The sequence below is a fragment of the Homarus americanus genome, unplaced genomic scaffold (genome assembly GCF_018991925.1).
Source record: "Homarus americanus isolate GMGI-L3 unplaced genomic scaffold, GMGI_Hamer_2.0 scaffold40856, whole genome shotgun sequence".
In the NCBI taxonomy this organism is placed as follows: domain Eukaryota; kingdom Metazoa; phylum Arthropoda; class Malacostraca; order Decapoda; family Nephropidae; genus Homarus; species Homarus americanus.
Genome location: NW_024734615.1, coordinates 5755334 through 5768208, shown reverse-complemented (window position 1 = coordinate 5768208; position 12875 = coordinate 5755334). Strand labels below are relative to the sequence as shown.

The window sequence follows — 12875 nt, the reverse complement described above, 5'->3', positions numbered from 1 at the left end:
TACCTTTAGTAATAATAAGATAGGATCACAGATACGGGCAGATAATTGCACTTACATTTATTTGTCATACTTCCATACAATGATTTACAATTTGCATGGATATATGAGTCACTCACGTTCACGCTGTAATAAAATTAATCTTCTAAAAGAGAATTTTCAACTTGGGAACACATGTGATTACTCTACTGTGGGTATGACTTAACAGAGCCTTAATTCTTCAAGTGATACATTTACTGCCAGCCTGGATTGCTTTTGTTGCAACCAGGCTTCCGCACAAGAACTTCTTTCCACGGCCATAACAACAAAAAGTACTCTTGGGTTACCACACATAGTCTCGCGTCACTGACAGTCACTGTAGACGGTTGTCGCGGCAAGGAGAACTGGTAAGCGTGACTTGAATTAACCATTTAGGTGCAATAGACCAGCCTGGATTGCTTTTGTCGCAACCAGGCTTCCACACGTGATATTTCCACGGGGATAACAAACCTAGGTTAATACACTTAGTCTCGTGTCGATCACGGTCACTGTAGACGGGTGTCGTGCAGGAGAACTCTGTAAGCATGAATTAATTAACCATTTACTGTAGGTTTGATAGGCCAGCCTGGATTGCTCTTGTTGCAACCAGGCATCCACACGTGATATTTCCACAGGGATAACAACCTAGGTTAACACACTTAATCTTGTGTTGACGACGGTCCACAGGGCGGAGTGGCGGTGGAGGACTTTGTGTGGTGTGGTGCCCTGCTCCCTTTCAGGAGGGAGAGGATGGGTACGACGTCTTAACTAATCCATGGTCATCCTGATACTACTTAAAAATGAGGTTTTTGGGTGTGAAGCGATGAACAGTACAACACTGTTTCACTGCCCACCCCCCTAAAGGCTGGCTTACATACACTAATGGAAAATACATGTCCCAGTTATGCCTCGCTGGGTGTCTTATCTCTAGTAAAACAAACTTTGGAGTTGGTTGCGTGGGTAAGCCTAACGCAACCCATGACAGCCAGACTCTTATGTTAACCCTCGGCATTAATCTGGGCAGACTGTAACTTGTAGTCTTAATGAAGAGCTCCCTGTAAATGCCTTCAGCTAGATGCTTTCTCTCTCTTCTCTACAACCAGCATACACACTGAAGGCTACCTCCCCCCTTGCCAGCCACCCACTCACCGCTGCTGGGTAGTGGTTAGACGTACAGTAGATAGAAACACTTGGATCCATTGTATTTTAGTTTAATTGTGATACAGAAAAGTGTCACCCTCACAAGTTTAGGTAATTGCACTACCAAGGTGACTTATAGGATATTTTTTTACTTTTATCCTCTTCGCCACTGATCGGCTTGTTAGCCGCTTGGGCGATCGGTCACGTCTCTTTTCATTTATATTCTTCACCAAAAGATCGGCTCGCTAGCCGCCCGGGCGATCGGTCACGTCTCTGTCACGCACTGTTGGCAAATACTGGGCATGCACCAGCTCCTGAATGTACCTGAACCTGCTCCAGTGTTGGTCAAGTCTTCTCTTGAAAGAGCTCACACTCGGTGCCGTCACAACACTCTCTGGTAGATTGCTCCAAGAGTTTACAACCCTCACTCCGAAAAAGTTTGCCCTCACGGTTTTTTGGACTTGCGGCTTCTTCAATCTTGAGCTGTGACCCCTTGTGGGGCGAGCGTCCGCCAGCTCCAAGTAAGGACACTCAACTGAGTAGTGCCCCCTGAGATGCTTATACACCTAAACTAGGTCCCCCCCTTGCCCGTCTGTAGTATAAGCTAGGCAAGTTCAGGCGCTCCAATCTCTCAGGGTAGCTGAGGTGCCGAAGTGCAGGCACCAGTTTGATGGCCCTCCTTTGAACATTTTTAACCAACTGACAGTCCCTAGCATATCTCGGGGACCAGATGGGGTGACAGTACTCCAGATGGGGAAGCACTTCACTTCTGAAGATCGTCACGAGGGACGGACCGTCTAGATATCTGAACGACCTTCTTATAAGACCCAATAATTTATTTGTCTGATTTACCTTCTTCTCACAATGGCCCGAGAACTTCAGCTCATTGTCAACATACACACCTAGGTCCTTCTCACACAGTCTCAACTAGTGCATTTTCTTCATCCTGTTGGGACATATGATCCGCCTCCTTACCGTTGGTACGCCCCAGGTGCATCCTCTTACACTTCGTGACATTGAATCTCAGCAGCCATTTCTTCGACCATTCCTGGAGCCCACAGAGGTCCTTCTGCAGCTCTTCACAGTCCGCTTGGTTCTTAATTTCCCGAAATAACTTGGCGTCATCGGCAAACATTTGTATGGAGGAGTGTACAACGTCAGGCATGTCATTTATGAAACAAACAAACAACAGCGGGCCCAATACACTGCCCTGTGGTACCCCACTTGTTACAGGTACAGATGACGATTTCGTGTCATTAATCACCACACACTGCTTGCGGTCATGTAGAAAGCCTTCTATCCACGCTAGGACATTTCCCCGAATTCCGTACCCTTCCAGTTTGATTTTCAGCCTTTCGTGGGGTACACTGTCGAAAGCCTTGGCAAAATCTAGGTAAATAATGTCAATTTTACCACCCCGTTCTAGAATATGGGTCCAAATATACAATACCTTGAGCAATTGTGTTAAGCAAGAGCGCCCCGGCATAAAACCGAGTTGGCAATCTTTTACAAGGTTGTTTCGTAGTAGATGTTCCATTGCGGCATCTCTGATAATACTCTCAAGTACTTTACATATTATTCTGGTCAGGCTCACTGGTCTATAGTTGTTCGTGGCATGCCAAGGACGCTTTTCACTCAGACCATTATCAAAGTGACTGACATGGTCTTTCTTACATCCCTGAGCCCTGACATAGTGGTCGGGGCCAACCCGCTGATACGATAATGTTGTTAATGTCATAGGTCACTGTGTTAGGTCATATATAACGTATCTAAATTATAATGTTTAATATAAAAATGAACAACTTAAACCAAGTTTTACAGTATTTTACAATTAATTATTAAAAAAATTCTTTATTATACTGTACTGGTCTTATTAAATATGGTACAGTGCAGCAACACAAAGTGTACTTTTATAGAAAAATTAACAAAAGTAACTTATAATAAGTGGTATGCTTTTCTGAAAAACAGAAACAAAAACCACAAGGTACAGTACTTTATTGCCTTTTGAGTCATTTTATTGATGAATCAATCACAGGACTGAAAGAAAGAGACCCACACCCAACCTGGAAACAAACCAAAACATTTACATAAGAAAGTAACAATGAATTCTGAGCTTTCAAATGTATGTGCTTTGTCATGAAATGTCCTGAAAAACCTTAAAAATAATTTTGTGACAAACCACTAAAATATTAAGCCTTTCAATTACGACTGTGGGAGCGTGCCTGTTCCTGTATCCCCCTGGAAAAGCTCCAGTGGATGCTAATTTTTAATATGTATGCCTATATATGCCAATCTCACTGTCAGGATATACAGTATATGGGTTAAATGAAATGCATACAAAACATTTACATATTCACTTTAGTCTTAGTGGAGTAGTAAGTTATATAATAGAATCCATAACATATACATTTGTTTGCCATCTCCACTCATCTTACCATGAAGTTCTGATAAACTAGATTTTGTTGCCTGTATGTGAACTTCTAATTTCACCAACTTCTTCAAAATCATGAACTTGCAGCACTTGTTTGTACATTCAAGAAAATGTTAGAGTAACACCTTAGCTGAAGGTTGTAGACAGTAGATTTATGGCAAGGATTGAGAATTGGTTCATTTTAACCCATGAGGTCAGTTGGGGGACCAAAATAGATGAACTCAGTGAATCTTGTCTCATGAAATTTAGTCCTCACTGGCTTTTGAAGCCTCTGACCACTAGTACAGGAGTTTATTATATATTTATTGACAAAACATCAAGGTTTATAATGTAAACAATGTTCCTACTGTGAGATATAGCTTAGCCCAGTGTGGTATCTCAGTGATAGTCTGTTAGGTCATTTAAGAGTGTCTTGTTACATAAATTTTTCATCACTTTGGTTGTCTAAATTTTACAAAAAATCAAGTACCATACAGTACTGTAACGAGTACTTGTAAATGTCATAAATTTCATTAGTGTAAATTAAAGGATATTGTAAAAGAAGCATTAGTAAGTATATAAAAGTAAGGTACATAAAGAAGGATTACACAAGAATATTGTTTTATTTTTAGAAAATATTGGGAATGAAGTCTCTAATGTTTTGCTTGCTCTTCTGTTTAGTTCTTCAGGATTCCAAAATTTTATCTCTGTGCAGAAATTTTTCTAATCAGTCAGCAAATTAGTCTAAAAAGAAAAGGAAATTAATTTGGGAGTCTGCCTCATCACATCTAATACGAGTAAACTATTGTATCATGTTTTCTATTTTTGAAAAAAAAAAAAAAATTGTTCACAAAAATACTTGTCATAATTATGTGTGTATGGAAGCAGATATTGTTCTTCTCCTTTAACGGATATGCAGGTAAAGAAAGAGAAGAATAGGAGTTATCTATTATGATTATCTTATTTCAGATGGCAGAAAGAATGTCCGAGATGGAAGCAGAATCATTAGCAAAGTTGGTCGAGTTAGAGGGTGAGCTAGTTGAGGTGCACAGACAAAAGGAGGAGCTAGAGAATGTTCACTGTCAGGTATGTAACATTTTTCTTCATCGTGGTTTTTATATACTACCTGCACTGTACTGAGATGGTTACATCAACTGTAGTTATTGAATTTGTTTAAACTGTACAGTAATTAGATTAATAGAGGATGACAGTATTTTCATTTTAAAACATTAATTACTGTACTTCAGATTTAACTTTTCATTACGGATGGGATGTATACATCCCTTAACAAATTTAATTTGCACGCTTAAGTTTGAGAGCAGTTTGTGATTGGAAAGTATTGTATGGCAACCTATCTACAATATTGTTTCCATCGGTTGAGCCCATATTTCACGCCATGAAAAATTCTCGGTTACCATAATGGCGATAGATGTGTGACATCCGTAACTCAAGACAATGCCTTCTGCTGCTGACCACTTTCAGAAATTTCATGGAAGCAAAAGTATTAAAGCTTATAATAATAGATGTAATATTTTTAGGGTTCAGAGAAGCACGTTATTTCAAAAGGCAAGAGAAAAATTATCACGAAAGCAATTGAAATGTTTATTATTTACTGTGTACTGCATGTGGTAATTAGGCAAACATGCACCTGGCAGCAACGACATTAATTACTGCGCATTTGTTGCTACCATTGAAGCATTGCTAGCACCTGTTCATCATGTTTGGCCTCGGGAAGACATGCACTTTCAAATGGGAAGAAAAGAAATTGAATTAAAACACTTCAATTCTTCATAAACTTGCAATTTGGGGTCTGTGGGTTATTAATTGTTTTCCCTGCCATAATGAAAAGGTTAAAGAAAATTGAAATATCTCGCAATATACAGTATACTGTACATGAAGTTGATATTTTATTAATTTATAATTTTAAAGGTTCAAGAGGAGGTGTCAACGTTACGACGGGAAGTCAATCAAAAGAGTGAGGAGTCTCGTCAAAGACAGTCATTATTAGAAAAACAAATACAAGAACTTGAAACTCTTGCAAGATCAAACCCTAGTAAGTCTGGTAAGTAATTTCTGAAATTATAGTCTTATAATACCATAAGCTTAAAGAATATTTTGGAATGAGTAATAAAATTTTTTGTTAACCGTGAACAGGTGGTCTGTTTAACTAGTCACCTCTTACACTCTTAGACTTAACCTTGATCATAGAAAAACATTTTATGGTCAAAAGAAGATTTTCTGTGCATATTTTGACACTAGAAACTATAATACGCAAATCTTAGTGTGATTATTCTTTTTGTGTAACTCACAAAATTTTAATGCAATTACTGGGTATTCACACCATGTTGGCATCAGTGTCTCTTTCCCTTTCTCAATAAATTTTCATGTACCTTAAAGTTAAATTTTTTTTTAAATTTAGGCCTAATGTTTTAGACTGCTTTATTTATTTACTTATTTACTTTACACATAAAATTCATTTAACTCGTTGTGAATGTATTTAATACCACATGTACAACAGGTGGTGCAGAAAGAACTGGTAGTGGACCAATGGCTCCTGCTCCTCCTCCACCTCCACCTCCACCGCCAGGTATTGCTACTTCCTCCGCTCCTCCACCACCACCTCCACCTATTGGAGGTAACATTCCACCTGCACCGCCAAAATTACCAATGGGCATGAGCCATGCATTCCGACCTCCACCTCCAGCTCCAGGAATGAATCTAGCTGCTCCACCCGACTCAATGACGATAAAAAAGAAAGTCAATACAAAATACAAGTTACCCACACTTAACTGGGTTGCCCTTAAGCCCAATCAGGTGAGCAAGGAATTAGTTTTATATTTGACAAGATCATTTTTTTTGTGATATTGCTGCTTAAGAAAAGGGCAAAAACAGCTTTTGTATACAGGATCTCCTCTACTTAAGAACTTTCATACATATGCACAAACCTATCCGTATGTCCAAATTTCCATTCGGTGTGAAAGTGCAAGAGTCTTTCTTTCTACTGATGCGCAATAGATGGCATTAGTGTGCTACTTCCAATAATCCCGGTCAAGCGGCAGCATTTTAGTTGTTGTTGTCTTGTTCGCTGCATTACGGCAGTGATAATTGGTTTCTTGTGGGTTTTAATAACATTATTGACCCCAATGTGTCCGAGAAGTGTAAAGGTAGTGGAAACGAAAGTGGCTATAATAAAGTAAGTGGAAAGAGATAATAGATGACAAATATAGCTCTTGCTTGTAGACTGAAGCGTTCGACTGTTGGTATGATTTTAAAGGACTTATTGAGTATGTAAATCGTTCTGTACACATGCGATCGACCATGGTCAGTTAGAAAAGAGGAAAATTCCATGATGAGATGGAAAAACTTTTGTGTTTATGGCTGTATATTTCTCAGGTAAGTCGTACAATAAATTGATGGAGTATTGTGCTGTGGGTGTGCTGTACATACAGTATTTTTCATATTTAACTCATTGTTTGCAAGCAATAGAGGTGACTTTGGACTTAGGAACATATGGACTTATAAACAGACTACCGGAACCAATTATGTTCGAAAGTAAAGGACTGATCAGTTACTCATTTATGTAAAACATCTATGGATACATAATTCTTGTTGTTATGGATATGTAATTCTTGTTATTGATAAGCGTTTTTCTGTTTCCTTATTTTGCTCAGTAGATCATACATTTAAGATGGCATTGTAATTACAAAAATAATCATCATTGATTTATATTACCAGAAATATTTAAGAGCTAGTGAATTCTTTAGAAGAACTGGTGCTTTTTAGAAACAAAAGACCAGCTATTATTATTATTATTATTATTATTATTATTATTATTATTATTATTATTATTATTATTATTATTGTTATTGTTATAATTATTATTATTATTATTGAGTAAATATATTCCTTGATTTCATTATTATACAGTATATTAAATTTTTATTATTCCATAGGTCCGAGGAACCGTCTTTAATGAACTAGATGATGAAAAGCTCTTCAATGTTATTGACTTCTTAGAATTTGAAGAACATTTCAAGATTGGTCTGGGAGGAGGCTCTGGCAAGGCCAATGGAGATGTTTCAGAGGTTGATTCTCTTCATGCTTTTGGCAGTAAAAGAATCAAGAAGCTAGAATTAACTTCTCTGATGGAGCATACGCGGTTAAGAAATATTGGTGAGTTACAAGTCAGTGCATTATACAACATATAAAAAAATTGCTTTTTTTTATAATAAAATTGCTCTTATAACAGACACAGTGATTCAGGTGACTCATGTATTGGGTTTACATATTTTCAAGTTGACTTGAGGGTTCCCAAAGGAAACCTCCTCTTGTACAGCTGGGCTATACAGTTGTACCCCACTTAACGCGGTCAATTGAACCCAGAGGGTCCCGCGTTAAGTGAAATCCGCGTTAAGTGAACAACAGAACATATGGGATTAATTCCAATAGAAACCGGCCCGACCCCCAAACTCCACTTTTTGAAGGCACATACCTATGTTGTAGTAAAAATAACATCTTAATTTTATGATGGTACATGCACACAATTAATACTTAAGAGAAATAGAGAAATACAGTCGCCAAGTTAATGTCCATTCAAATAATGGACTCAACTCCCTCCCCCTCTCACACTACACAGCCGGCTAACAGATGGTCGGTCGGTCCCTCCCTCCCCCCCCCACCCCCCACCAACCGTCCCAAGGAGATGTGTGGGATAACCTCAAACTAAAGTTAGGAAAATATAATTGACATTGCTGGATTCCTTGTAAGACCAGGAATATTTTGAATATAAATGTCATATATTTTGCACAAAAGATAACATAGTTACCTAGAGAAAAATTTTTATCTAAAAATTGTAAGTTTAAAGCAAAATATATGATGTTTATATTCAAAATGATCACCAAATTATAAGAATTCCAGCAATGTAAATTATATTCTGACCGGGTAATTTGTATGAATTTTATGAGCTAAAACAAATATCTTCAGTTAATAAAAAAAAAATAATCTTCACGACACTATCTGTCAATCAAAGTACCCCACCTTGCCTCCCCCCCTCTTCCAACCGCGCGGTCAGTCCCAACCCTCCCCCCCACCCCCCACCAATCCTCCCTTCCAGAGTTTTTAACATTTAGTATTAAATAATACCTCAGATTAAAGTTAGGATAATATAATTGACATTGCTGGATTCCTTGTAAGACCAGGAATATTTTGAATATAAATGTCATATATTTTGCACAAAAGATACCATAGTTACCTAGAGAAAAATTTTTATCTAAAAATTGTAAGTTTAAAGCAAAATCTATGATGTTTATATTCAAAATGATCACCAAATTATAAGAATTCCAGCAATGTAAATTATATTCTGACCGGGTAATTTGTATGAATTTTATGAGCTAAAACAAATATCTTCAGTTAATAAAAAAAAATAATAATTCTTCACAGGGTAACAGATGGTCGGTCGGTCCCTCCCTCCCCCCCACCCCCCACCAACCGTCCCAAGGAGATGTGTGGGATAACCACTAAATTTTAATAAATAATACCTCAAACTAAAGTTAGGATAATATAATTGACATTGCTGGATTCCTTGTAAGACCAGGAATATTTTGAATATAAATGTCATATATTTTGCACAAAAGATACCATAGTTACCTAGAGAAAAATTTTTATCTAAAAATTGTAAGTTTAAAGCAAAATATATGATGTTTATATTCAAAATGATCACCAAATTATAAGAATTCCAGCAATGTAAATTATATTCTGGCCTGGTAATTTGTATGAATTTTATGAGCTAAACCAGGCAGTCAGGCAGGGTGGCGGGTGGGGCAAATCTAAAAATAGCGTCTCGGACACTCACCGCGTATATGTGGAAAAAATCCGCGTTAAGTGAAAGTTCAGCTTTGGCAAGGCACCGCCTATATGCGAAAACGCGTTAAGTGAAACCGCGTTAGGCGGGGTAAAACTGTACTCCAGAAACGATGGAGTATCTAGCAGTCACAATGTGAATATGTTTGAGAGATTTGCATTCAGCAAAGAGTGTTTTTGCAGCCTTTTAGGGTTGCTGGGCACATGTATAGTAAGCCTTCAGGCAGCTGGTTCATCAGAGCTATCCTCTTATATTTAGGTGTTGCAGTTGAACTTGGAGAGATCCTGTCTTTAGTTCCTTTTAATATCAAGTCTTGCATTCTCTGAATAAATAACTGCAATGCCATCTTCCTTAAAATGAGATTACAAAAAGACCATCTTCGGTCTTCATCTCCTCTAGTGTTACTTCACTGAACAAAGATGTGAGAAAAACGTGCTGACAATTAGGTATTTTAGTAAGTTATCCCTAGAACTACAGTTTAACTCAGTCATCCACATAGCAAATGATTTATTTTCATTAAAGTTTGGAGGAAATGTAAAAAAAAATTGCACTTGCTTTTATTAACATAGTATTTCTAATTTGTTTTACATTTAACCTTTTGAGTGTGTAGGAATATTTAGTGGGCATTTTTCAAATTTATAGTTTTGTTGTGAAATCATGAAAGAAATATTTTATTACTTGTCTTATATTTAAGGAGCACAAGATTGCCATTTCTGGCAGACAAATTTCTTGGAAATTATATTATCTTGTAAAACACTTAAGATTTTATCATAAAACTGATTTTTAACCTAATTACTGTGGTAGAGTGATTCGCCAATCATCCCTGTGGTGCGCAAAAACCCCCCACTTGCATTGATTTTCCCTGAACATCAATTTAACGCTCGTGGATTAAAAGATAGTATGTAGATGAATGTGGAAACCAAATAGGAGTCCATCACTTACCATGGTTTGGCTGCCAGTCTCTCATGGGGCGGAAAAAGGATTCTCGCCTCTATTACTCACCCTAACACTCAACATACTTGATTATTTCACTAAAAGTATATATAGTTGAAGCTTTCAACATGGCTGTCAATGATGTTGAATGTGTCAGCTATAAGTAGGTACAATATATACAGTGAACCCTCACTTTACGCGGTTAATTCAACCTAAGGCGGCCTGCATAAAGTGAGAAACTCGTAAAGTGAACAACATAACATATGGGATTAATTGAAATAGAGACCGGGCCGACCCCCAAACTCTACTTTTTCAGACACAATACCTACGTTGTAGTAAAAATAACTTCTTAATTTTATGATGGTATGCACACACAATTAATAATTAAGAGAAATATCAATAATATTAGGTTTTTTAACACTTACATTAGTAGAAAAGATGGCTGGGCATCAATTGTATCACTATCCACCACAGAGGCTTGCAGGGCCTCTTTGTCAAACCCCTCAAAGTCCATACAAGTCCATATCCTCACTATCATTATCACTATCACTGACTTGGGCCGGCTGTGGTGGGTGGCGGGTGAAGAACTCGGTAATGTTTTGATGACTGGGCGACCTTGTGCACACCCTGCTCGCGCAGCTCTCCGCGTAAAGGGGTACACGCACCGCGGAATGTGAGCATTCCGGTTTCGGCAGGGTACCGCGTAAACGTGGAAACGCGGAATGTGGGACCGCGTAAAGCGAGGGTTGACTGTATAGCTTATGGTAACACATACAACTTCATTCGTAATTATATATATACAGTGGTCCCTCGGTTAACGAGCACAATCCGTTACAGCAGGTTGTTCGTTAACCAAAAAACTCGTTAACCGAAACTATTGTTTAAATGGGTTTTTGGGTAATTGGCTCCAGCTCACCGAAAATTGCCTAAATTCAACAAAAAAGGTAGAAAAGTACACTTACTTTGAGGTGTGTATGTAGAAGGCTCCTGGAGGATGATGATGATGATGGGAATTGGAATGGGGGTGGAGGAGAAGGGAGAAGAGAAGGCATTGGGGTGGAAGAGAAGTCACCCCATGGCACCATTTCACCCATAAAATTTTAGTTCTCGTGGTGTAATTCAAGATTATTTTCTTTAAATCAACACTGCACTGCATTATATATTGTCAATATGTAAAATAAATTTCAAAGGACCAATAATTTGAAACACAGAAAAAAGCGTTTAGTTGAAGAGGTCAAGAGATCTTACCTCCAGTGAAAACAGAGAGAGAGACTAACGCCTGTCTGGTGTGTTAACAGGCTGGATGGCACATGAAACTAGTTTCTTTACCTTCATATATTTTCAATAATTGTTAAAATGACTAAAAGTTAATATTAAACTTTAAAATTTATTGAATAGTATAAACTAATTGATATTTACTAAAATAGTAAGAAATTTAAGCCTAAAACCGATTACTGTATTGGTGGACTAATACTACAGCTGGTGGACATGATACAAGCGAAAACATGTTGAAGTGAAACTGTAAAAAACTCGTTAACTGAAGTTAAGAATCTTATGGAAAGGTAAATGGTTAACGAAATCTAGTTAACTTGGCGTTAGTTAACGAGGATAACATATATATATATATATATATATATATATATATATATATATATATATATATATATATATATATATATATATATATATATATATATATATATATATATATATATATATATAAAAATTAAGAATATTCAATTTAGTTGAACAAAAATTAGGTTTTCAGATTTTTTTGCAAACCGACTGCAAGTCATTTGTTTTAGTAAATTTGATAATTTAGTCATTTTATGGATATTTATAATTGAAGTAAATTTAGCTGGTATAATACAAAGTTAATTTTTGTGTTTTAGTCATTTATTTATTGAGTGCAGTGATTGATGATGATGAAATTACTTGTATATATATATGTGTATTTATATTATATATATATATATATATATATATATATATATATTTTATATATATGTATATATATATATATATATATATATATATATATATATATATATATATATATATATATATATATATAATAATATGTATGTTTTATGTATATATATATATATATTATGTGTATTATGTGTGTGTGTATGTATATATTTATATATATATATATTTTATATATATATTATATATATATATACTGTATATATATATAACATATATTTATATATATTTTATATATTATATCAGTTATACCCATTAGAGTCAATTGAACCCAGGGGTCCCGCGTTAAGTGAAAACAGCGTTAAGTGAATAACAGAACATACATGGGATTAATTCCCAATAGAACCCAGCCCGACCCCAAACTCCCTTTTTTGACGACAAATAACTATGTTGTAGTAAAATAACATCTTAATTTTATGATGGTACATGCTAATTAATACTTAAGAGAAATGAAATACAGTGTGAAGTTGATTCCATTCAAATAATGGACTCAACTCCCTCTCCTCTTCTCGCACTCATAAACCTTTC

General features: G+C 36.4%; 1 protein-coding gene across 1 annotated transcript in view; it reads left to right on the top strand.

Annotated features, from left to right (window-relative positions):
- The window catches only part of LOC121870397 (formin-like protein), a gene marked incomplete in the record, with an annotated part of 115630 nt that overhangs the window by 44880 nt on the left and 57875 nt on the right, over positions 1 to 12875 (top strand). The window contains 4 exon segments of the mRNA XM_042372224.1: positions 4535 to 4651; positions 5495 to 5627; positions 6084 to 6379; positions 7519 to 7737. Coding sequence (XP_042228158.1) covers positions 4535 to 4651; positions 5495 to 5627; positions 6084 to 6379; positions 7519 to 7737 — 765 coding nt within the window.